Source organism: Theropithecus gelada, unplaced genomic scaffold (assembly GCF_003255815.1).
Source record: "Theropithecus gelada isolate Dixy unplaced genomic scaffold, Tgel_1.0 HiC_scaffold_15884, whole genome shotgun sequence".
Taxonomy (NCBI): domain Eukaryota; kingdom Metazoa; phylum Chordata; class Mammalia; order Primates; family Cercopithecidae; genus Theropithecus; species Theropithecus gelada.
Window position 1 is genome coordinate 793,344 of NW_020257641.1, and position 24,455 is coordinate 817,798.

General features: G+C 42.0%; 1 protein-coding gene across 1 annotated transcript in view; it reads right to left on the bottom strand.

Moving 5' to 3' along the window:
- Positions 1 to 24,455, bottom strand: part of LOC112617161 (coiled-coil domain-containing protein 93) — a 94,136-nt gene that overhangs the window by 55,771 nt on the left and 13,910 nt on the right. The window contains exons 5-10 of the mRNA XM_025373914.1: positions 21,342 to 21,440; positions 20,545 to 20,601; positions 11,429 to 11,529; positions 3,197 to 3,233; positions 626 to 718; positions 288 to 338 (exon numbers count right to left, since the gene is read on the bottom strand). Of these exons, the coding sequence (XP_025229699.1) occupies positions 288 to 338; positions 626 to 718; positions 3,197 to 3,233; positions 11,429 to 11,529; positions 20,545 to 20,601; positions 21,342 to 21,440 (438 nt within the window). The remainder of the gene's footprint in view (positions 1 to 287; positions 339 to 625; positions 719 to 3,196; positions 3,234 to 11,428; positions 11,530 to 20,544; positions 20,602 to 21,341; positions 21,441 to 24,455) is intronic.

A 24,455-nucleotide genomic window follows, 5' to 3' on the forward strand; every position in this document is an offset into this window, starting at 1 on the left:
ATGAGGCATAACTCGCGGGCCAGCTCCAGCTCTTCCACAGGGGCCCTGTGAACCTCCCAGCAGGAATATTCTGCTTTCACAAGGGTCCTTCAAGTCTCCCTCCTAGAGGTTCCCATGGATGACACACAAGACATTAAAAACAGATTACCAAAAGGAACTCCCCGGGGAAGAGGTACTGTGTGATGGTGACAGGGGGTTCTGGAGAAGGTGGGCTCTCTGGGAGAAGACCCCAGCAGAGCAGGCTGGTGCCAAGTCCCCATCCCCACACCTCCCCGACTCCCACTCACCTCCTCATTTGCCATGGCGGTCATCTTGGTCATCAGCGACTGAATACGCTGCTGAAAGAAGGATGGATGGGAGCAGCAGTGAGCAGTTCCGAACATGTAAGACAGAAGCAATATGCCTACATGGATCTTTGTGGTGATATCCAAGGGTGTCTTCCTTGATCTCGTCTTATGTGAGCCTCAAAGGCAGGTGATAAAAGGAAACTGGAAGGTGTGAAAGGCCTGCTCGCAGCAGCTGGCTGTGGGAGGTGCTGGCCATTTGGGAACGCTAGGGATGAGAGTACAATTTCTCCCAAAATGACTTACACAGAAACCTCAGAGGGCCTACATGGACCACACACCTCTTCAGCTGCTCGAAGCTCATCTTCCTCGTGGGCATCAGCTTTTTCTGTAGCTGACAGCCCTGCTGCAAGCGCCGTTTTCTTGTCCTCAGCCTGCAAGGGAAGATGTGAAAACAGCTGAGCACGGGAGTTGGAGACTTAGCAGAGAAAGGACAATACTGCCAAGAGGCATGAGTCTGTGAAAGAAACAAACCTGCAGAGCAGCACCACCCTGATAGAGTGGATACTCCAAAGGCCTGAACCTCCACTCAAGTACAGGGCGGGCAGGTTAAGCTTCAGGAACTGGTAAATGCCTGTTTCCATGTCCCAACTGCTCACCGATTAAATTCAGGCCACACACATTTGCCTGACCTGCCCTTCCACTTTGACTTGGCCTTCCCCATCCTTTAACACTTTCAAGCACAGATCACTACTAAAGGAGTGTTTCTTCAAACTGCCTGTTAAGACCAATTAGTGGGACATAAAAGTAATTTGGCAGGTACGACTAGCATCTGTATAAATTAACATAATGGAACATGCCAGAGTGCTTTGTAGTGAGGGGTTAAGTACCGCTTAGTGAAATTTTTGTTTTGGTGGTATTAGTGTGTGTGTACTGAATCATGATGAAAAATTACACGTTTACTGCTCAGAGTAATCAAAACAGTTTGAATATCACTGGTCTGAAGGATGAAAACTGCCTTATCTAATGATCAAGCAGCATGCTCTGCACTCAGCCCCAGGCCTTAAATGAAGCACATCAAACTCAAGGCTGGATTAAGTGCTGCCTCCTCAATTACAGGCTATAGGTTTTAATTCTATCTCTGCCATTCACCAGCTGGGTGACCTCAGGCTTACCTCTGATCTCTGCATGTTAAGGACTTCTAGGGTCAAAAGAGAGGTGTGGTCTCAAATGCCCTTCTTGGACCATCCCAACTCTAGGATGCTTTTCTATAACGAGTCTATCACTGCCCATGGGAACACTCTGAGCTCCTAACTGCTTGGACACATCTACAGGGGATGAGACTTCTAATTCAAATGTGCCATCTGACATAAAAATGACAGGACAAGCACAATTTGAATCCTATTTCAGGGACATTTCATGATTTTTCCAATCATAACCAAATCGCCCAGTCATATACAAAGACAATCTTTTCAGACTTAAATTACATATCAAATTAAATATACACATCAAACCCTTATTATACACCAGATAAAACATGATATACTGAAATCCAGAAAACACGCTGCTTTGCAGGAAATCATTACTCAGTTGAGTAAAAAAAACACAAATGGGGAAAAAATAAATAATGAGAAAACGAAAAAAGAAGATATCATTATCAGTACACGACTAAGTACCAATAACTAACACTGATAATAATAATAGTTAATGTTTATTAAATGTTTACTATGTGTTGGCTCATTCTAAGTCCTTTACATTTCAATCTTCACAGTAATGCTGTGAGATAGGTACAATGATTATTATCCAAAGTCACTCCGTGAATGGAGGAGCTGGGGTCCTAAGTCAGCCAGTCTGGCTTTAGAACGGTGCTCTTAGCCACTGCTGGTGCCTGCAGTGACTGAGACAACAGTCACCACAGGAAGCAGAGGGGGAGCCTGGGGGAGCTGTACAGTGGAGTGGGTGACAGGGGAATAGCAGGGGGAGTGTGTCCTGTTCAAGAAATCTGGGGATCAGGTGGAGAATGAAAAGAGGTTAATAACAGATCTTTTTAAGAGGCCACTGACCACTTTAGCTGACACTTTCTTATTTAGAAAGCAGTGGCTATGAGCTCAGGTTTGATGTCAGATCTCTGGGTTCGGATTCTTATTTATTCACTTTAGAGTTATGTGACCTTGGACAAATCACTTAGCCTCTCTGAGCATTCGCTTTCTGACCTAAAAAGCAGAAATAAGTATCCTCCTCATAGAGCTGTTCAAGGGAGTAAGTGAAAACATACAGAGTCCTTAACATAGAGCCTGGAACACAGAAAGGGTATAGCAACGTAACATTTATGTACCGGCCCTGCTGCTGACAATGAAGCATCATTAATAAACACATAAATTAACAGAAATCTTTGGGCATCTTTGTGAAGTTAGAAAAGCCATCCTGACTTACCTGGCTCTTCCATGACTAGCTGTTTCAGCAGAGGGCAGGCCTGTAATTCACAGCTGTGCTCTACCTAACATCCTGTTCACATCTGTCCAGAGTCTCTCACCTCAGATGAGGAGTGCTCTGGGAGCCCTGGCAGTGGACTTCATCTTCATAGTGTAGAGCTACTAGACCCCAGGTGACTGACCCTGGGCCACAACTTTCAATCGCCCCTCATTTCCAGCCCCAGGATGAGACTGCTGCTTTGCTCCCCAATCTGCAGAGGTAGCAAGCTAGAAAAGCCACGACGGAGATGCAGGGGCCCAAGTCAGCTCACACATCCCTGCTACCCCAGCCTGTCTGGGGATCAGGGCCTGGGCAGCAGCAGCCCTGCCACATCCCCTTCCTGGGCTTCCCAGGAAGCTGCCCCTCCTGTGAGTGTTAGAGGTGAAGGGAGTCACTTCCATCTCTCAAATATTCTCTCCTATTATCAATGTTTTTCTTACCTTCTCCGTTTTGCTCTGGCGGCTAAATCCGTATCTCCTGAAGACCACAAAAAAGGAGTTTAATTACTACTCAAAAAATTACAATAAATTCAGTCAAATGCATTTTGGTTGACTTTTTACATGAAAAGCATCAAGAGAATTTATGCCATTTGGTGACTAGAGAAAATGTTACAAGTGCCTAAATTACAAACATATTTCACTGTCTTTTGAATACAAGGCCAGCCACCCTACTTGCTATGCAAATACTATAATGTAAATTGGAACTCTCACACAGTATAGACTGCAACATTTTCCTTAAGTGCAATCATGACTTTTTGAATCAGGAACTGCATTTAAGAGCCACAGGTTAAGCTAAAAGCCTTAAAAATATCTATATAAACAAATGTAAATGTGTTTCCTTAAGCCAAACATGCGCTTTAATGGCTACTTCCGTAACTTAGAGTCTAGCACACTTTTTATTCTCAAACATAATCCAAGCATGATGCCAGTAATGTGTACTCACTTCACACAACCTTAAATTCAAAGAAACACACAAACCCAATTCAGTTTCAAGTAGTTTATTTTCTGGCTCTAATTAATCTATGTTTTTTTAAAATGCAAGAATAACAATGCAAAAACCATTCAATCCCCAACAAAAGGCAAAATGCAAATCACCCAGCCTCATACACCTTTAAGTGATTTGTAAGAAAATAAAGTTAATACAAACATTTAAGGAGAACAAATTGAGCTTGGCGTGGTTGCTCACACCTGTAATCCTAGCACTTTGGGAAGCTGAGGCTGGCCTATCACCTGACCTCAGGAATTCGAGACCAGACTGGCCAACATGGTAAAACCCTATCTCTACTGAAAATACAAAAACTAGCCAGGCATAGTGGCACATGCCTGTCATCCCAGCTACTCGGGAGGCTGAAGCACCAGAATTGCTCAAACCCACGAGGCGGAGGTTGCAGTGAGCCGAGATCACACCACCGGACTCCAGCCTGGGTGACAGAGCAAGACTCTGTCTCAAAAACAAATAAATAAAAATAAAGAACAAACTAAAGGCTACTCTCTGCCTCGCTTCTGCATGCCTCACTTCTGGGTTGTGTGCTCACCTGGTCTTGGTCCTCCAGCTTCACTCCCCACACTCTTCCTGCCCATTCCTTGTCCAACTTCTGCATTGGCCTGATGTACATTTATCAATGGCAGGCCTCTTCCCTCAGGAGAAAACAGAACCTCCTCAGGAGCCTCATAAAGCCTCTCTTCCATGGCTCCGCCTAACAACTGTTTCACCTCACCACCAGCAGCACCTTCTGTGTTCCTATTACACTTACTACCTGAACAGAGAGCTCTGCACACACTAAGCTGTTCCCTTCTCTCCCCCGCTTCCCTATTCAGCCTTCACCCCTCAGCTCTAAAGCCTCCTCCCCTGTGAAGCATCCCCCATGCACATGTGCTCAGCCTGGCCTGCCCATCCCTGCATCTGTTCATGCTCCTCTCACTTCCCAGATGGTGATTATGTGCAACTGCTACATATCTGTATCATTCTCCTGAGGGCAAAGATTCTACCTTCACATTTGGTTTTTCCAATATTCGCTGAACAAACTAAACATAAGTGAAAAAAACGTGAAAATCAAGAGGCCAAAACTATCATCTGGCCTTGCAACAGATTGTCATATAACTGGGGAGACCAAAAACTCACTGCTGGGCAGTGTGCCCACCCTTTAGAAATAAACCTATAGGTCCAAAGTGTAGCAGACCAAGGTTAAATTCTGGCTATCCACACGAATTCTGTAAAAGACCTTATGGCAGATTCCGTGGACTGGCTTAATATCCAGTGCATCTTCCAGTACTGCAGAGGCTGGAAAAGAGACTATTTTCCATACTCCCTTGCACCTAGGGTTCTGAATACTATTAAGGTTCCACCAATCAGATGCATTTGCTAGAGTTTTGAATATGGAACAGTTAAAGGAGGAAAGAGGGAAGCATAAGGGATCCATTGTGTTGGTGTGGATCACAGTAGAAACAACCAGGTTCTGGGGCTAGCAGCTATCACAGTGGCTTCTTGGTTTTTCAGAGCTCCCTAATTTGACAGAAGCAGCATGGTTTCCTCCCTTGTCAAACCGCTATAGCACTAGCTTCCTAATCCTACAGAGTGTGAGCTAGCTTCCTGATTTTGGAGGCAGCAGCAGCGTCCTGGAGCTCCAGTTCTAATGTGAAGCTTGAGAGCTGACCCTGGATCAGCCTAGTTCTCATCCGGCCCTGTAACCAATCCCTTCTGCTGAAACTAGTGGGAGAGTACTGTTTTCTCAACCAGGGAACCCTGAATAATACAAGGTCTTGCCCAAGTTTCCCACTCCTATAGAAGTGTCCTTGCATCTTGAGTATTCATCCTTCCTTTTTTATGCCTTTAGTCTGTGGAGACTTTTAGGGCAGAAGACATAAGGTCCTTATCTAAGGCCCAGGGACTTCACAGATTTTCCAAATAAGGAAGTAAACAACCAAATCTGAGTGACTTGATTCCCAGGACAAATCTACTCCTCCTTAAAGAGAGAGGCTCTGAAAAGACTCTTCTAAGTAACCAAAACTACGTTAGGCCCCCAGATGTGAGCTTCTGCGAGAGCCAGTGCACTCATTGTATGGTGAACATAATTATCAGTCATGAGTAATCCTCTAAGCCTTTCTGTTGAGCTTCTGGAGAGGAAGAAATCTGCTTCATTCACTTTAAAAAAATATTTTTAAAACTGACTTATAATTCATATAATATAAAATTCACCATTTTAAAGTGTATTGCTCACTGGATTTTAGTGTATTCACTACATTGTGTAATCATCGCCATTATGGAAATCAAGAAAAGTTCCATCACCTCAAAAAGAAACTCTGTTACTATTGGCAGTTAATCCCAATTCTTCCCTATTCCCAGCCCTTGTCTACCACTGATCTACCTTCTGTCTCTATGGATTTACCAATTCTGGAGATTTCATAGAAATGAAATCACGCAATATGTGGCCTTTTGTGTCTGGCTTCTTTGACTCATGAGAATATTTTCAAAGTTCATCCAGGTTGAAGCATGAATCACTACTTAATTCCATTTTATGGCTGAATAATATCCCATTATATGGGTAAGCCACATTTTGTTTCATCAGCTGATAGATATCTGGGTCGTTTCTACTTTTTAGCAATTATGAATTGCTAAATTCATAATTGTGCAATATATTATGCAATATATTTACAGTGCTACTATAAATATTCATGTACAGTTTCATTCACTTCAGTATCCCCATTGCCTGGCAGTTCAGTGTCTGCCACAAGTAGGCGCTCAATCAATAGTTGCTGCATGAATGAAGAGTCCATGTGATTTTTCTAAAGGCCTCATCTATGTCACAAAGTAGTGAGGTTTCCATGACAGAGCTCTGTCCTTAACTGCCTATTAACTACTGCCTCCCTTTCCTCTTTTCCTGTCAGCCCTGCCCATTTCCCCCAAGTGCCAGCTCTGATCTGCAGTCCCACATGCTTCAATTTGCTCCTGCATTCCTCTTCTTTGGCTCTGACTCATCGATTCTTGCTACCTACACTGTTGGCACCAAAGAGCCCCTCCCATCATCCAGTTCACTTCTTCATACCTTAGACATAGGACCTGGTCTTTAAATCAAGGATGTACATTTAGAACAGCACAGTACAAAAGAAATATAAAGAGGGATATGCATACAAGTTTTAAATTAGTAGGTTAGTAGGTTCACATGCCCAAGTTATTCCAAAGATAAACATTTTCCATTAACTAAATCAAGCACGAATCTTAAAATTTAAATTTAACTTAATTAAAATCAAAATTCTGTTTCTCAGCCACACTTGTTGAATTTTGATTGCTCAATAGCCACATATAGTTAGTGGCTACCATATGGGACACCACAATTCTAGAAAACAAACTAACTTTTAAGAACAATTACCTCAGGCCAAACAAAGACATTATCTGTTTGGAATACAAAACAAAATAGGGACATAAAAAGTCCTAAATACTAAGGACTGTGAACTCTGTTCTTTATTCATTTGACAAGAACTTACTAAATACCTTTTATGAGCATGTCATAGGCCTTATCGTCATGGGAGATACAAACAGGTTGGGAGAGATACAACATATTTTATTTACTAACTACAGAATGAGTTGCCTTCTAGGCAACTCAAAATTAGGCCTTGAATACCGAGGAACAGGCTAACTCCAGCATTCTGGAGGCTGTGCTCCAAACCTCCTCTTCTAAGTCAAATATACAGCACATAAAATGCATTTCCCCAGACTAGCAGTTTCATAGCACGGTTAGGTGCTTAAGTTAGCCTCTCAAAATTGACAGAATCCATAATAAAATTGAAATATTACAGGTATGCAATTTTGTTTACATTCAAAATCAAAACTATGAGTCTTGTTTTCCTAACACCATTAACACTTAGAAAAATATACCCAAACATGCTTTTTAACATATAAACAGTCCTTAAGGCTTTCAGCATAGTTGAGGAGGCTCATAATTCACCTTTATTTAGGCAACTGAGAGTCAAAATAGGGGGAAGGAGATGGAATGCGGATCTAAAAGCCAAAGGCACTGTGGTACACGTGTAAGGCTGATGAGTGACCTTCAACCCCAAGGAAGAAACACTGATTTCAGACCTTCTTGCTCTGGAAGTCAAAATACTTTCCCTCTGACAAGACATAAGATAAGGTAGAAAACAGAAACACTGGCGGGGGGATCTGGACTCCTAAAGCAGTGATGCCACACTGTAATGGGGGGTGGGTGAGGAAGTCAGGAATGCCGCAGTGTTAAAGGAAAAGGGAAAATGGAGCAAATTGAGTCCTGGGGCCAGCAGGGGGCCAGCCTTGTTTGACAGGGACTGGGGAGAAAAGGGCCAGAGGGTGAGACTTCCCATACATGTGCTAGAGGGAGGGCTAGCGTGAGGGGTAATAAGTGAAGGAGTCCAAGGGCTGTTGCCCCCAAATATGGCACCCTAATATGCTGAATAACTTGAATTAAAGGCACTTGAAGGTCAAATGTTAGAACACGGTTTTTTCTCTCATCTATATAAAGACTGGACCCATTAAAGAAAACACAAGTGTCTTCCATCCACTCCCTGAAATCTCATTATCTACCACAGAGCAAGAGACTGAAAATTAAATACCATACCTAGAACCCAAACCATGGTCTGTTTCCCGTCCCATTCAATTTCTAGACAGTCATTTATTAACCATCGTCTGATTCATTTCCCCAAAACATCACTTACTACCCCTCAAATTGGCATATTTCCCCCTGCCTTTCCCCTGTGAAGAAGGATATATATGCATCTGGACATCACTGGGTTACTGGGTAGTCACACTTCTGTGGTTTTCTTCCATACAATAATAAATTATGTGTGCCATTTTCTCCTGTTAATCTGCCTTTTGTCAGTTCATTTTCGGTGAACCTTCAGAGGGTCAAGGGGACGCTCCCTCTTCACTCATACACAAACACACAAACACAAGGAGAATTGGAAGGGGAAATGGTCATATCTGAGGGCATTTGAAAGCTGAAAACTGTTGCTGCTAATAATGATGATTACAATAAGTAGAGTGATGACAGCGGCTAGTGGTTAACATTTACGGAGTGTTTTCTACATTGAACAAACTGCTCAAAATTATATATATATATAGTCATACAATCCTCATTTAATGGGAAAGATCTCCATGCAGTGGAGAGTGCTGAACAGAACCTCGAGGAAACAGACTGCCAGAAAGGAAGGGAGAAGCCTTCCCAGGAAGGTGGAATAGAACACACACTTGCTGGGGCCTGTACATTTTATCTGATTTGCTCTGTGAGGTTTAATAACTGTTCTCTTCTTATTTAGTTTCAGATCAAAGAACAGACATGGCCAGTCTTTCTAAAACTCAGAGCCTAAAAATACACTCTCACTGAAGGCTCAAACAGTATTTGCAGACAATGAAAATGACATGCTTTTGGAGTTCAAGGAACTTTAGATGAAGTACCAGTCTGAGCCTCTTACTACTTTATGACCTTAAGCAAGTCATTTTTTAACCTTTCTGAATATTGTCATTATTAGTCTCAAAGAGGAGAATGAGCTAAATATACTATCAGAATGTACTGAGTACCCACTACTCTACCTGCCACAAACTTACCTTCTCCTTGCCAAAAAAGCTAAAAAACACAAAATAACATCTCTCTCCCACCCAAGAAAATCCCAAAAACCTAAAACCTTCAGGAAATGCCCACCCTAGCCTTAGAAATTAGCAGAAGTCAGCATGACCATACCAACAGGAACCAGGATTGGTATCAAGACACTGCTCTTTCTCACTCTCAGAGTTTGAGAAGAGTCAAGCAAAACCTGTCTTGCTTCCTTTTCTAAAGAGAGCCAAGCCAGATTCTCACCTCAAACTGCATCAATCACTCCTGAGGACAGGCAGGGAGGTTCTGAACTTTCCCAGCCTTCAGATGGTGAAACTAGCTACCATCTACAACGTATATGCAAAAGATCCCATTTGAACCTGAGAATTTCAGAACAAGAATATGTTCTGAAATTTTGTCAACATGGTCTCAGCGAGGAGGACAATTTACTGAATTTCTATCTCCTTTTCATCCTCATGGAAAATCCAATTTTCCATGATGATGGAAAAAATGGACACATAATAATACAAACTCACAAAATCCACTACATTCTCCCAAGAACTTCTTCATTCTGGGACACGTGACACCGACAGAGATTGTCTCTCCAGCTTTGGCTCTCCCAGAGCTGTGCAGCCTCACCTGCTCAGTTGCAGGTGGGCATGGCTAGAGAGACTCTGTCATGTTCCCAGGGCTGGCTTCCTGAGCACACAATCCGTCCATTAGCATAGTGCCCCATGCTTAGAAGGGTCCTCACTTGGCTGTTGTTGCTATCTTTAAATTCTTTTTTTTTTTTTTGAGACGGAGTCTCACTCTGTCACCCAGGCTGGAGTGCAGTGGCGCGATCTCGGCTCACTGCAAGCTCCGCCTCCCGGGTTCACGCCATTCTCCCGCCTCAGCCTCCGAGTAGCTGGGACTACAGGCGCCCGCCACCGCGCCCGGCTAGTTTTTTGTATTTTTAGTAGAGACGGGGTTTCACCGTGTTAGCCAGGATGGTCTCGATCTCCTGACCTCGTGATCCGCCCGTCTCGGCCTCCCAAAGTGCTGGGATTACAGGCTTGAGCCACCGCGCCCGGCTAAATTCTTAATAATTAATCATCATTAATAATTGCTAACAAGTTACTTGGCATTTTTACTACATAGCTAGGCCGGGTGATGCCTGACTTGGAGGAGGGATTCAATTCACAGCAGCAACTAGTGAACTGTGGGGGCAGCCATCACACGCAGCGTAGGGCCAGAACTACTTCAATTTCCTTTGAAACAGACTAGTTTTTATTCTAAGGAAAAAAAAAAAAACAACCCACAAGCAATTGCATACACTTCCATTAGGAAACTAGAATAATTAAGCCTAATTTCCCACTGGTTCTCTCCAGTACCCTAGAGGGCAGGCAAAGCCATCAGATGCTCTTAGGGAAATGCCAGTGGCAGTGCAGTTAGTTCCAGCCACCCCACAAGGGTTGGGCTGTGAGGCAGAGCAGCACACAGGAGCGTCTCGCAACACAAAGGAAGCACAAGGAGACTTACTCACATCAAGGAATCAGTTACCCTAAGAAGAGAATGCATGACATAAAATAAGGTTAACACCCAGTGACAACCAAAAAATTCAATGCAGAGAAGCATGTCCTTGCATTTTTTTTAAGTAAAAACTAAGGACACAAAATAAGATTTTTTTTTTTTTTAACTAGAGATGTTTTTAAGAAGTGACAAAACTACTTCTAAATTCTTCATTTTCCTAGTTAGGACAATATTCACAGGAAATTGAAATTATTATTCTAATACTTAAATCACTGAAACTGCTTTCATTGCTTTCATTTACCTGAAGATTTTAACAAATAGCAGGGGCATGAAGGACAGAGTACCTCAGCCTCTGTAAATTCCTGGAACACCCCAACTCCCAAAGGAGGGCAGAGCCAGGTGCACGTTTCCAGAGAGGAATTACAAAGGATGCCCACAGAAACAGGTAATTCATTACCAGAGAAAAGTCCCTGATGTTGGAAATCTCACGGCTGAAAGCAGAAACTTAATCAGGTAGAAGCCAGTCAAGTTAATCCAAATGAAGCAACTTAAATGAGCTTTTCTTTTAAAAGAGACACCTAGACTGGGTCCCACTCATTACCTGCCATATTCCAAAAGCGTAGCATGGATTCGAGATTCTTCATCAAGCAGCTCCTCTGCTCCCTGGTGGCGTTTGTATTTCCGACGGGGCTTGTACACTTCCTAAGTGGATGAGACAGCCAAGTTACTGAGTGTGAGAAGGCTCTCCCCCTGAATTGGTTGCCGGATGCCTCCAGCCATGGGGTATATTCTTTTTTTTTTTTTTTTTTTTTGAGACAGAGTTTCTCTCTGTCGCTCAGGCTGGAGTGCAGTGGCACGATCTCAGCTCACTGTAAGCTCTTCCTCTACCATGGGGTATATTCTAAAATTATATATATGCACACATATATATCCTAAACAAAATACGTGGCATGTAGTAAGTGATCAATAAATGCAGGTCTTCAGCCCCAGATGAAGTGGTTTGCCATTCTACCCCAAATGAATGTACTTCTTGACCACTAAGCTGGCTGTCAAATAATACGCTAGTAATACCTGCTCAGAGATCTGGGTGCAGGTAGGCAGCTGCTATGCCAGCAAGGTATTCGGGCTGCTCACCCCCACATCTCTCTTCTTCCCTACTACCCAGGTTTATTGCATCTAATCATTACCTGGACATCACCACAAAAAGCACTACTATCAGGTTTTTCCAGACACTGCATTTTATTTTAACTGGAATTGTTCCCCATGGATAATTCTGGTTAACTTTATTATTTTACTTTAGTATACAGTTTCGAGCATACAGAAAAATGTTCTTTCTGTAACACATACTATATAATCTCAAACAATTTTGTGGAAAAGGAAATGGATTAGGGCCTGAGATGATGCTAAAGTTGTTCTTAAAAATTCCTGCCACAAATATTCCCCAGTTTACTGCTGGTGCCTACATGAATAGGAAGCTATAAATAATACAAAACAGACTTACAGGGAGATGCAAAATAGAATCAACTTACATGGTGTCAGTTACTGTGCCTGGTTTGGCTTCCACTGAGCTCTACTATTACAGCTTGAGCTTAACTGCTATTATCCTTAGTTACAACTGAAAGAGTCAATAACCCAAGGCAAGAAATTGGATTCTTTTGAAAAAAAAAAAAAAGGATTGACTCCAAAACAAGAGCATACTGACACCAACAGCTAAAAGGACCTTTTATTCTGCCAAACAATGACAATGTTGGCTTTGTGAATTATTCCTTACATGTTAAAGTATAAAACTTCATATACATCTCACCTTTCTTTTACACTTTATAAACCACACTGTGAAGCAGAGACAGGGCACATACCACTAACTTCACTTTACTATTGAGGAAGCAGACATTGAAAAATTTGTCCAAGATCCCTGGGACACTATGAGGCCTGGCCCTAGGTAACCTGGTTTCTCATTTCAAGGCTTGTCCCTGACACTAACTTGCCCCAGACTGCCACTCTAGCCACCCACCAGTCATTTCAGCTAGCCCTCTCACAAGACTCATTCCACAATATGAAGCTGCCACATGGATCACAACAATGGTCTGCTGAAGTAATACAACCTAAATGTCAGGGCCTCACAGGCCAACTATAAAGAGCTATTGCTAAGTCATCCTTTAAAGCAACAGGGGTCAGGAATGTTGATGTCCAGTCCTATCTCTGCCACTAATCAGCTGCATGACCTTGAGAAAGGCAATTCCCCTCAATGGGCCTCAGTTTCTGCATCTGCAAAATGAAGCTAACAGATCTTGAAGGATGCTCCCAGGGTCTCTTCCTTTGTGTCCTTTTAATCCTGTAAAGATACTGACTTGGTAACATAATTCCATAAAAAATTTAAAGTCTGAGATTAATAAAAAGTATAACATGCTTTACATGATGTGCTCTTAAAAAGGAATATAAAATCAATTTATCCTTCTGTCATTAAGAGTGGTAGCAACAGGAATAGTTACCACTTATTGAATAGTAGGTACGTGCCAGGCACGTTCTGCTATATCTGTGCTGCCCATTTGATCCCCACATCTATGAGTGCAGTTATCCTTGTTATCTTCTGTAGAAAACTTAGGCACACAGAGGTTAAAAAACTTGCTGATGGTGAAAAAGGCAGTAAGTGATAAAAACAGGATGACTCCAGAACTGAGACACTTAAGCACTTTGCAAAATGTCTCATACCTCTACTTTCATCACCCTTTATCTAGGTTCTGATATATATATATATAATTTATATATATATATATATTTTTGCAGATGGTAAAAGGCACACACACAGGGTTAAAAAAAATGAAGGTGACCCTTTTGTAAAGCAGAGAACTCTTGCCCTGTGAGAGTCAGAGCTCTACTTTGCAGATCTGGTTACAAGTCAGGTTCACCTGTCAGAGTAATTACTCAGAGTTCACATTCCTCAAGACAGGGAAGGGAGGTAGAACGGCACAGCACCATGGCAGTGTCTGCAGCAAATTCCTGATTGCTTCCCTCATGATTACCACAGACAACTTTTTTACTGAAATAATGGAAGAAGCAGCGAAACAGCCACCACCAATATGGCATTCTACACTCAAAACCTCCAGTGGGCCAGCCCACGCCCAACTCAACAGGAAGCAATACTTTCCACTGATCTTAACAGCTCATCCACGCAGCCCAAACCCAACTCCAACAGATCCATCTTACTTAGCCTATGTGTCCTGTCAGTAATTCTGCCTTTCACGTAAAGGGACCCCACAGATGTTTTCACTGCCAAGTGCAACGTCCTGAAAGATTTCATAAGAAAAAGTTACTATAAATGGGACAAATAAATGTTTCTCCAAAATTCTCACATTAATAAAACAACAACAAAAATGAAGTGCCTGGGTATTGACTGAAAGAAACGATGAAAGACAGAAGGATGGCAATCATTTCTGTAGAATCTTCTCCAGTGACACCCCTCACCCTTGTTCTTCCATTCTCTTTTACCTGAGCTCTGCTATGTAAGTATTTATCTTCTGCTCTTTGAGGTACAGCACCAGCCCCAACTGACGTCTCCTTGAGTCTGCACTGAACAGTATGACTTGGTGGGTAAGAATAAGATTGCTATATTATATAAATGAGCTAAAGATGGTTCCTGCGTTGTTTACTTCTTCACAGAAGACTGATACCCATTGGCTCAAAAGCTGACCAGCACAAATTCAAATTTTTGCATATCAAAATGTTTTATACACAGCCTAAATAATCAGACTTTTTGTCATTTAGAGCCTGCCTACTTGGCAAACCCTGCAAAAGTGTTGGTATTTTCTCACCATAGATAGGATAAACCCTGTGGCTAGGTAGACCTCAAGCCAACTGGGGCTCTTCATAGGTCTCTGACCACAGACTCACTGTGTGATGCTGAGCAACATCGCCAAGACACATGAGCCTCCTCTGTGATCTTGGGGAGTTCCTTTCCTCACCTCCCACTCTGGATGTGGCCCTTGCATCCAAGCTTCTGGATGGTCTCATGGTGTAAGGGACTCCTCTACCCTGCAAGCAAACCTATCAAAGCATCACCCAAAGAAAGCTTACATATGCTACTGCCACCTCGCAGTCAGGTAGTTCTTCTTGATCAGCCCTCAAACTCCTCGCTAGCTGGAATGTCACTACTGTTGCCTCAGCTCCTAGAACATGGTCTGGCATGCAGTAAGTGTTCAATTAATATTACTGAATGAATACATGGAGTCAAACAAGCTAGAGTTTTAATGCTTGCTCCATTGCTTACTATACCTCTCTGACTTGAGGCAAGTTACTTTAACCTCTGTGGTTTTCCATCTGTATATTAGGTATAAGTAGAGTTGTTACGAAAATAAACTAATCAGTATATTTAATAGTACCTGACACACAGTAAGGGCTAAGATATATACATATTCACATACATATGGATGTGTATTATTACTAAGATTGCTTTACTTAGGTCACTACATGTATATTTTACAAGCTGAATGGAAAGGACTTCCTCACAGCATTCCCTATGGAAGAACACACTGGACTGGTAACTTTAAATGGCAGTCTCTTAGATGATCCAGTAAGTTCCACAGAGCACTTCCTTCCAACTAGTCTGGAAGCTCTAGGAAGCCTTTTCTCTGTTCCCTCTATTCTCATACAAAAGTCTACACTACCAAAAAAAATGCTCCCAAATAGTAAACGAATATATCTTTTGGGTCTGGGTAAAACAGTGTGGACACCGTTATTCAAGGTTAAGAGGGAGTAAAAGACCTCACTGCACAGGACAGACACTTCACGGCTGTGGAGGGCTGACAGCTCAGAGGAGGAAGCTGTGTCACAGCACACTGCGTGAGACAGAGGAGCTGATTATGATTATGATGTGAAAGTGGAAGGTGGTAGTTTCCACCCCTTATGTCCTTTGAAAAATACCAAATACCACCTCCTATTGGGCAGGCTTTCTACAAAGCAGCCAGCTATTCTGTGCAAAGGAGATAGGGGGAAGAAAGTCATATACTTCAAAGAAGAAAGTAGGTACTGGGAATAATCTCCCAAAGGAAGAAAAATGAAGCCAAGACAAAAAAAGAACGCACCCATCATAAGTTCGGATGTTAAAGTTCACAGCAGCCTTTCTGCCTGGCAATCTGGCAAGAAGTACTAAAAGCCTTAGGTATAATCTTGACCAATTCCACTTCATGTAATAAATCCTAAGTTAATAATTAGAGATAAAAGAATAAATTTAGCTACAAGGATGTCCTACGTAATGGTCAAGTGAAAAAAAAAAAAAAAAAAAGAAAAAGAGAGAAACAAACCGTATGTAGCTGAACTAGTTCCACACAATGAATAATCTACAGCCACTAAAAATGCTATGGAAGTACCTTTATTGGCATGGAAAGATATCCTCAATATATCACTGAGCAAAATGAGCAAGGAACAAAATAGAATACATAGTACAGTGCCTTTTTTTTTTTTTTTTCAATCTCTAATTCTTCATACAGATATTCACAACTCTGTATTTCCTGCTTGCAATATCAGTGGCTATCCCTGGCTGGTGATATCATGAGTGATTTAGTTTTTGCTTTTCTCCATTTCCTAATTTTTCATTCTTATTACAATAGTATTAGTACAAAAGAAAAATAACTTTGAAAAAAAAAATCATGCACCAAAAAAATGAATGGGCTATATAACCAAAGATGAATGCAAAAAATTCAAACAGTCTCCTAAGGATGGCTAAAGACAATAAGCTAAAGATTTAATATTTAAATACTTTTATGTTATGTCTAAGCAAGAATAAGTAAAAGCCTGTTAGTTAAGACATAAAGGCATCATGCTGACCAAAAAGATAACCACAGGACAGCCCCCACCTGACATCTATTCTTTGGCTGGGCAAAGGGTCTTCAGATGAGAAGTCACAGTCAATGTTCCCATAAGGGAATGAAGAGATGGTGGGAGAGGACCCAACCACTCTGCATGCATTTGAGTCTCTCGGACCCACGTAAGTAATATCCCAGAGCCCTGAAGTAAGTCAGCAATAGTACTGCAAAATTGGTGCCAGGAATACGTGGGAAAGCAGAGACCAGGTGAAAAGCCAGAGAAGTGGAGGACTGCCAACACCTGCTTTGCTAGACTCCGGTGTCATATCAAAATCTGGCTCCCTCTTCCTAGCTTTGAAGCTACAGAGGGAATTTATTAACCTTGCTGAGCTTCAATTTCCTGATTTGTAAAAAGGAAATAATAATATATAACTCCTTGAGTGTTAATGAGGGATAAAGGAGCTAATGCTTGTTAAATGCCTATTGAGACGCCAGGCACGTGGTAGGAACTTAATAAATACACAGCAGCTCCACACCTATTTTATAAAAGGCTGGGTCTAAAAATTAGCCATCTATGTGTCTGACCTTATTTCATTCCTTAATTTTCCATTCGTGACTTAAAATTAAGGATTTCCTGTCCTTTATTAAAGGAGGGATTTTCCTTGAGGAGCATGACAATAAATAAAATTTTGAGCTATTTAATTTTTTGTACTGACTCACAAGAACAGGTTAGGGATATGCACCACAGCCCTAGAGTCTCTGCGAGCTTTTGGGGCTCTCATTTCAAGTCAATCAAGGAAGGGCTTGCAGAAGTGGCCGAAGAGAGGGAGGAAAGTGAACGGTGACGGAGCTCAGCTAAGAAACCTACGCAGACAGCTCCTGGAAGTGAGGGGTGTTTTCAGTAGGTGAGAAAAGGAAAACCCAAAGGCGAGCTTGAGCTTTAGCCATCCATGAAGACTCTTTATCATTCCTGCTGAAAACTGCCGAACAACTGAAGATCAAGTTCACTCACAAAAAAAGGAAATAAACGAAACAATACAAATTATAACCAGGGAATCACAATTTTTTTCTATTTCCCTTTATTTTTATTTATTTTTTTGAGACAGGGTCTCACTCTGCCACCCAGGGTGGAGTACAGTGGCACAATCACAGCTCACTGCAGCCTCAACCTCCCCAGGCTCAGGTGATCCTCCCACCTCAGCCTCCTGAGGAGCTGAGACTACAGGTACATGCCACCATGCCTGGCTAATTTTAGTATTTTTTTGTAGAGATGGAGTTTCACCATATTGGTCAGGCTGGTCTTGAACTCCTGGACTCAAACGATCTGCCCACCTCGGCCTCCCAAAGTGCTAGGATTATGGGCATGAGCCACCAGGCTGGGCTCATTTTCCTTTATTCTGATACTATTTTCTCATCAGCTGCAAACAGCATTTTATCTAGAGGCTCACAGCAGCACAGTTACGAGACTGGGTTTGAATTCTGCCTCTACCATCACCACTGTGACACTGGGCAACTTATATATAACCTACCTGTGTTTCAGTTTCCTCATTTGTTAAAAAGCAACAACAAACTACTGCTTCCTGGGATTGCTGTGAGGACTCAGAACAATGTTTGGGCACTATGTAAATATTTGTCATTATCACATATTCCCTAATTCTCTGCAATCACATTACCAAGCAGAAGTGGATTAAAAACAAACAAACAAAAAACTCCATTAAAAATGAGAAGAAAAAATAATGTGCCTCTAGGGGTTTTAACTAATCTATGGGCATAGAGATGCCAGGCCCAGTTTCATTACTGGGATGATTGACAGCTATGCTGGCCTTTGCTCTGTGGCTGAAAACTATACCATTGTCTCATTCTCTACCCAGGGCTCAGAGTGAGATTTACACATGAAGATATCTGATCAAGTATTAAAAATTTTTAACATTTGAATGTGGCTTTTGTTATAAAAAAATTTTTTAAAAACACCCTTAATATGTACTGTTTTGAATAAGTAATACACACTTAGAATAAAATTCAAATAGTACAGAGTTTATAGGGAAAAGAAAATTTCCCCTTCTCTCCTACTGCTAGCCTAGCAATTTCCTGCCTCAGAGGTAACATGATTACCACCTGGTTTTCATATCGTTCCTGAGACGAAGTAACATTTAAAACAGGGGAAAGCAATTATCATATCGAACTACTTGGTTACTATTTGTCATGAGAAATGTCATTAGCAGGAATCTTTTTTTTTTTTTTTTGAATGGAGTTTTGCTCTGTCGCCCAGTCTGGAGTGCAACGGCATGATCTTGATTCACTCCAACCTCTGCCTTCTGGGGTCAAGCGATTCTCCTGCCTCAGCCTCCCAAGTAGCTGGGATTACAGGTGTGCACCACCACACCCGGCTAATTTTTGTACTTTCAGTAGAGATGGGGTTTCACCACGTTGGCCAGCTAGTCTTGAACTCCTGACCTCGTGATTCACCCATCTCAGCCTTCCAAAGTGCTAGGATTACAGGCATGAGCCACTGTGCCCGGCCAGCAGGAATCTTTTAACAGCATACAAAAGGCCCTACATTGGTAAGTGAAAAAAACACAAAATTATCTTTAAAGTATGATTCCAGTTTAGTTTAAAAAAAGAAATATGTCCAAAAATTAAAAGTGGTTGCTTCTGTGTTGTGAAACTAAGGTGAAAACCAACCTTAATTTAATTCCCCTACATCTATCAATCTTTTTAAAAACTTCTGAGGATGCTGTAAACTGAACACCTATTTCACAACCACGAAAGAAAATTACTCTGAGGTCACATCATTTTTTCTTATTATTGTTTAATACTGCCACCAAATCTGAAAACAGTATCTGGCTTTTGAGCGTCACCTTCTTAAAAATTTTCCAACCCTTCCATTTCCAAAATGGAATTGAGAAAAAAAGAAATTACAATCATAAAGTGATCAAGATTTAGTGTTTCATAGGAGATTTTCATGTCTTTCATTACCAAACAATTGTTCTTTTCAGAGTAATCACCCTGGTAGACCACACATTTATTTTTAAGATAAGCCAGTTTGGAATTCTTTTTCTGGAAAGACTCTGTAGCCAGTTCACAAAGCCACAAACACCAGACAATGTCAATCTTCACAATGACACAAGGTATGTAACCCATGCCATCTGCACAAGAAGTATATCTGCTATTTCATTTGGGTGGCGTATAAATATAAGAATCTATGCAACTAGGAAAACCAACTAGATGTATGATATAATTTAGATGAAGTAAAAAGCACGCAAAACAACACGATACATTATTTTCAGAAGAGAGAGACCGTGCACACAGGCACCTAGGCTTCGTTCCCCTCAGCTCAGGTCGGAAGATTGGGGGTGGAGGGTGCAGCTGACAAGGTTCCACAGCTCTGGCCCAGAGTGTTTTGTAAAGGGTCAAAGGCTTCACTAACCCTCATGCTGGCGAAGTGGGGACACATGTGCAGATTCACTGTGATTAAGATGTACTGTGAATGGGGACAAAGGCCATCCCAGAGCTTCCCGCACACAGCTCAGAGGCTAGTCTGTCTATGCAAAGTCATCATGGGTGTGGGGGACAGAAACCTCAAGTTATCATCCCCATTCATCATCTGCTCTTCAGAGCTACTCAAAGTTTACACCTGCCACTGGGATAAACTAGGAAGGGCTCTGTGTTTGGCTATTTCTTCCTCAGAACTGGAAGTGAGGAGAGACAGCAGTAGTGTAGCAGGTTCTACCTGTGCATACTGCTGTCCTGGCCCTGAGCAGTGAAGCAGGCAGGGCTTCCCTCACACAGTCATCTGAGTCTAGCTCCTAAGCGATCCCTGCAGAGGGAAACCTCAGGAGCAGCACTTTTGTGATTTAAATCAAAGGGCTATCTGAGACTACGCAGGGCTCTGACAGAAGAACATGGCCAGGGAACTTACTGAGAGGTCCACAACTGTCTTGATGGCCTTTTCTTTTCTCTTTATGAAGTCATCATCCTATAAGACAAAACAGAGATTAAACAAATCCCATGGGAAAATTAAAACTCAAGTGGACCACTCAGAAATCTGCCTTATAAATTGATTTCTCATCATTACTTTGCCTGAAGAAGTCCCAATTTTCTAACAAATTGAAATATATTCTCCATGGGAAAAGGCTAGGAACCCTGCAGATAGCTCCAACATAGATCCCTACACAGCCAGTAAGAAAAAGGGGGTCATAAGGAGTAGTGATCAAGACAAGAGTTCTCATTTCATATCCTCTTAAGTATTGAAACCTCAGGTAAGTTACTTTACCTCTAAGCCTCAGTTTCTCTGTCTGTAAAACAGGGATAAAAACACCTATCTCAAGAGGCAGTAGGGATTAAAGAATAAAAGCCATAAGATGTGCTGAGACTGGCATGTAGTAAATATATGATGGCTATTAGCTATGATTGTTGTTATTATTATTATTAAATTGTTAATATAGGGATGTTCTGGGCAAGCAGCCTCTTAAAAAACTTTATACAAAAATCAACGATTGCTCTTATAAATTAATAAAAGCCCTAGATCAAACACTAAAATTCAGAGAAAATGACAAAATTACAGAGCTTTGCACTCAGTGGCTATGTAAAGAGGCACTAATGATGCCAAGTAGGGGGTGGGAATGTAGGAGAGCCTGAGCTTACTTTGCTCCTTGGTGGGGAGTCTCTAAGTGTGCACTCTGGTTCTCAGTGGGACAAGAAAATCCCAATACTGACCTCAGGGAGACTGTAAGTCTTCTGGAACTGGGATACAGAGTAGGAGCGGATATAGTCACCCATCTCTTCTTTTGTTTCTATAGCTCGTTTCACCAGCCACTGGGGAAGAAAGTGAAAAGACATGAGTTGCTAAGGACAAAATCCCACTGCATGAAGGCCAGTTCAGACATGGCACAACTCATGAACTCAAACCAGCATAGCTGAACTGACCAGGTGATAAGAAACTATCAACACATGCTGTCCTATAGGAAAAGCAACCAGCTGGGCATCTGAGATATTAAGATCCAATGGGACCTAGTACTGAGTAGCCATACAGGAGCTTTAAAGCCTTACTTCATATCCTCGAGCCTCAGTTTTCCTTTCTGTAAAAGTATATCAGTTCCCTTCACCTCACAGAGCTAACATAGGAGTAAATGAAATCACAAGTAGTAGAGTGATTTGTAAATACCTGAAGCACAAAACAAACAGAGCTATCTCCCAACTTCCTGGTCCTACTGGCAGATCTTCATATAAATCTTTTTCTTATGCTCCTTACCCCACAGACCAGGGAAAGGGAGAGAACCACAGAGAATGCTAGTGTAACTCCCCATTTGACAGATGAAAAATTGTCCAACATACTCAAGATTCGAGAATGGTGCATACTGAGTACACAGCTGAAGGCACTGGTTTATCCTGACATTCACAACATTCTCTCTTAACCCTCACAACTTTGGATAGTACTGGCTGAGTTTCACAGAACCTGAAGTGCCGGGAGGCTATATAACTTACTCATGGATCCATGGCTAGCAAGCTGCAAAGCTGGGAGTCACAACTCAAGAGACTATTCTACAGCGAAGGCTGGACAAATGGTTTTATGAAATGTTTCCCAGCTTTGTTAGGCTGATATCCAGAAACAGCTGCTCTTCACTTCTCCCAAATGAAAACTCCAGTTATTATCATTAAAACACCACCCCACTAAAGGTTGCAGAAGAGCCAGCCACTCTGAGGGTAAAGGTGTAAAGTGTAAAAAGAGCCTTTGCTTCTCCTCCCCGGTTCTTCATTCATTCCCTTTATTACTGATGAACATCACAGAGGGGGTGCCACTCCCCCTCCAGAGAGAGCTACTACATCTCAAAAGCAGTTTTTGGATAGCAGCTGTGTTTCGCCAACAGCGTATCACACTTGGTGAGGGTCAGCTACCTAGGAAAGCAGGCACATGGCACATAACACGGTGCTGCACGATGCTCCCGCAGGGAAGGGAAAAGATGCTTGTTCAAAAAGCGCAGCCAACTCAGGTAAGCACATGTTTAGGAAACAGCTGCTCAGAACAGAGCAAATAACTCTATGAGGAATATTCCTTGCTGTTAGTATCATCCACATATTTCTACCACTTCACCCCCAAACGGTGACCTCAGACGAAGACTAAAATCCAGAAGCAGAGAGACAAGATCAGAGAGCACTCAGAACGATTGTAGCCCCTCACCTGTACCCTACAACTAAGTGGCCCAGGACAACTAAGAGCCAACTAAGGCAGTTGACTCATTGCTCAACTCAATTTAGCTCTGCTTTCTTTTGAATTGGGAGACACAGTTTCTGGCTTTTCACATCTGCTTCCCTTTCAGAGCTGCTTCCACTAATCCCAGATCTACCCTGAGTTACCGCCTGGCTGGATCCTGGAGAGCACGATCCCGTTAGGAAGGGAAAGCTTGTTGAGTCCTGACAGATGTTTTGGAGTTTCCAGCATGAAAGGCTAGAGAGGGAAACTCTTGGACAGCCTATCTCTGCCACAGGTTCCCTCGCACTCAAGAAAAATATCGACCTTCACAGGAGTCACATGTCCGACACAGGAGAAAAAGATGCGATCTAGAACCACCAGGGGCCAGAAATTAGATCTGTTTTTTTCTTGGCTGGCATCCAGAGAGTGTTACTACAGCTTTGCTAAAATGGTGTGAACACGGGTGATGGGCTTCTAGAATCACATGAGAAGTAGGTCAACGGCTTACAACTGCTGGCCTGTGATTATTCTTTCACTGGTGCCCACGGGGGACAAAAAAACAAACAAACAAAAACAGGCAAAAGCTACAGGCATATGGTAGGTTTCATCATTGTTAAATGCATTTAATTTGAAGGACTGCTTTTTTCTGAGTTTGAGAATTAAATGGCCATTATTTTATGAAATGATAAAGCAAGATTGTAGTCATTTTTTAAAGTGTCCTTGCCTGGCAAACTATAAGTGGCAACCCTAGGCCAACCTCCATTTTTGCTTTAAAATTTTACAGGTCCATGAAATTAAGAAATCGTAACCACTAGCCTGGGCTCTCCCATCCAGACAAACCCTCTAGCATTCCACTCACAATGGAGAACATTTAGACCTTCAAAACACCCAGCTGACTGCAGATCACTTCCCATTCTTCTCACAGCCTGACTAGATTTTTTGCCTCCAAAGTCCTAGCGTAGGGTTAAAAAAGGTCTAATCTCTAGAGATCCATATTTTGGGGGAAAGGTAACAACTTCACAGTTTGGTGATGTTGGAGGTTTCAATAACAATCAACACCGGGCCCCAACTTCCTATTTTCATAAAAATGATCAGGTAGTGTCCCCTTGTATCAGAAAGACAGAAAGGCTAACAAACATATAAATCAATTTTAAGGTAAAGTCTTCGCTTCAAATTTACAAATTTCATGGCATTCAACTTAAAGTCTAGTGGAGGGGAAGATTCAACACCTAACAATAGCAGAAACTATGTAAAACTTACAGAGCACTTGCTAAAATGCTCAGTCTTTCATGTAAGTGCTTTAGACATACAACTAACTTAATTCTCATCCTATCAGGTAGGTGCTATTATTTATTTCAATTTAACAGAGAGAAAGTTATTTACTCAAGGTCACACAGCTAGAAAGTGGCAGATTTGAACCCAGGAGGTCTCCAGGGTCTTGACCCCTATATTTCATAATGTTAACACAGAACTAGCAAACTTGTAGCTTCTAGGGCTGTGTAGCTTCCTTCTCGGAGGCTGCATGAAGGGTGGAGTGGAAAAAGCACAGGCTTGGAGACAGAGTTTAGACTGGAACCTTTGCTTAACCACTCACTAGCTCTCTGCCCTTAAGCAAATCAATCACCTTCTCTCAGTCTCAT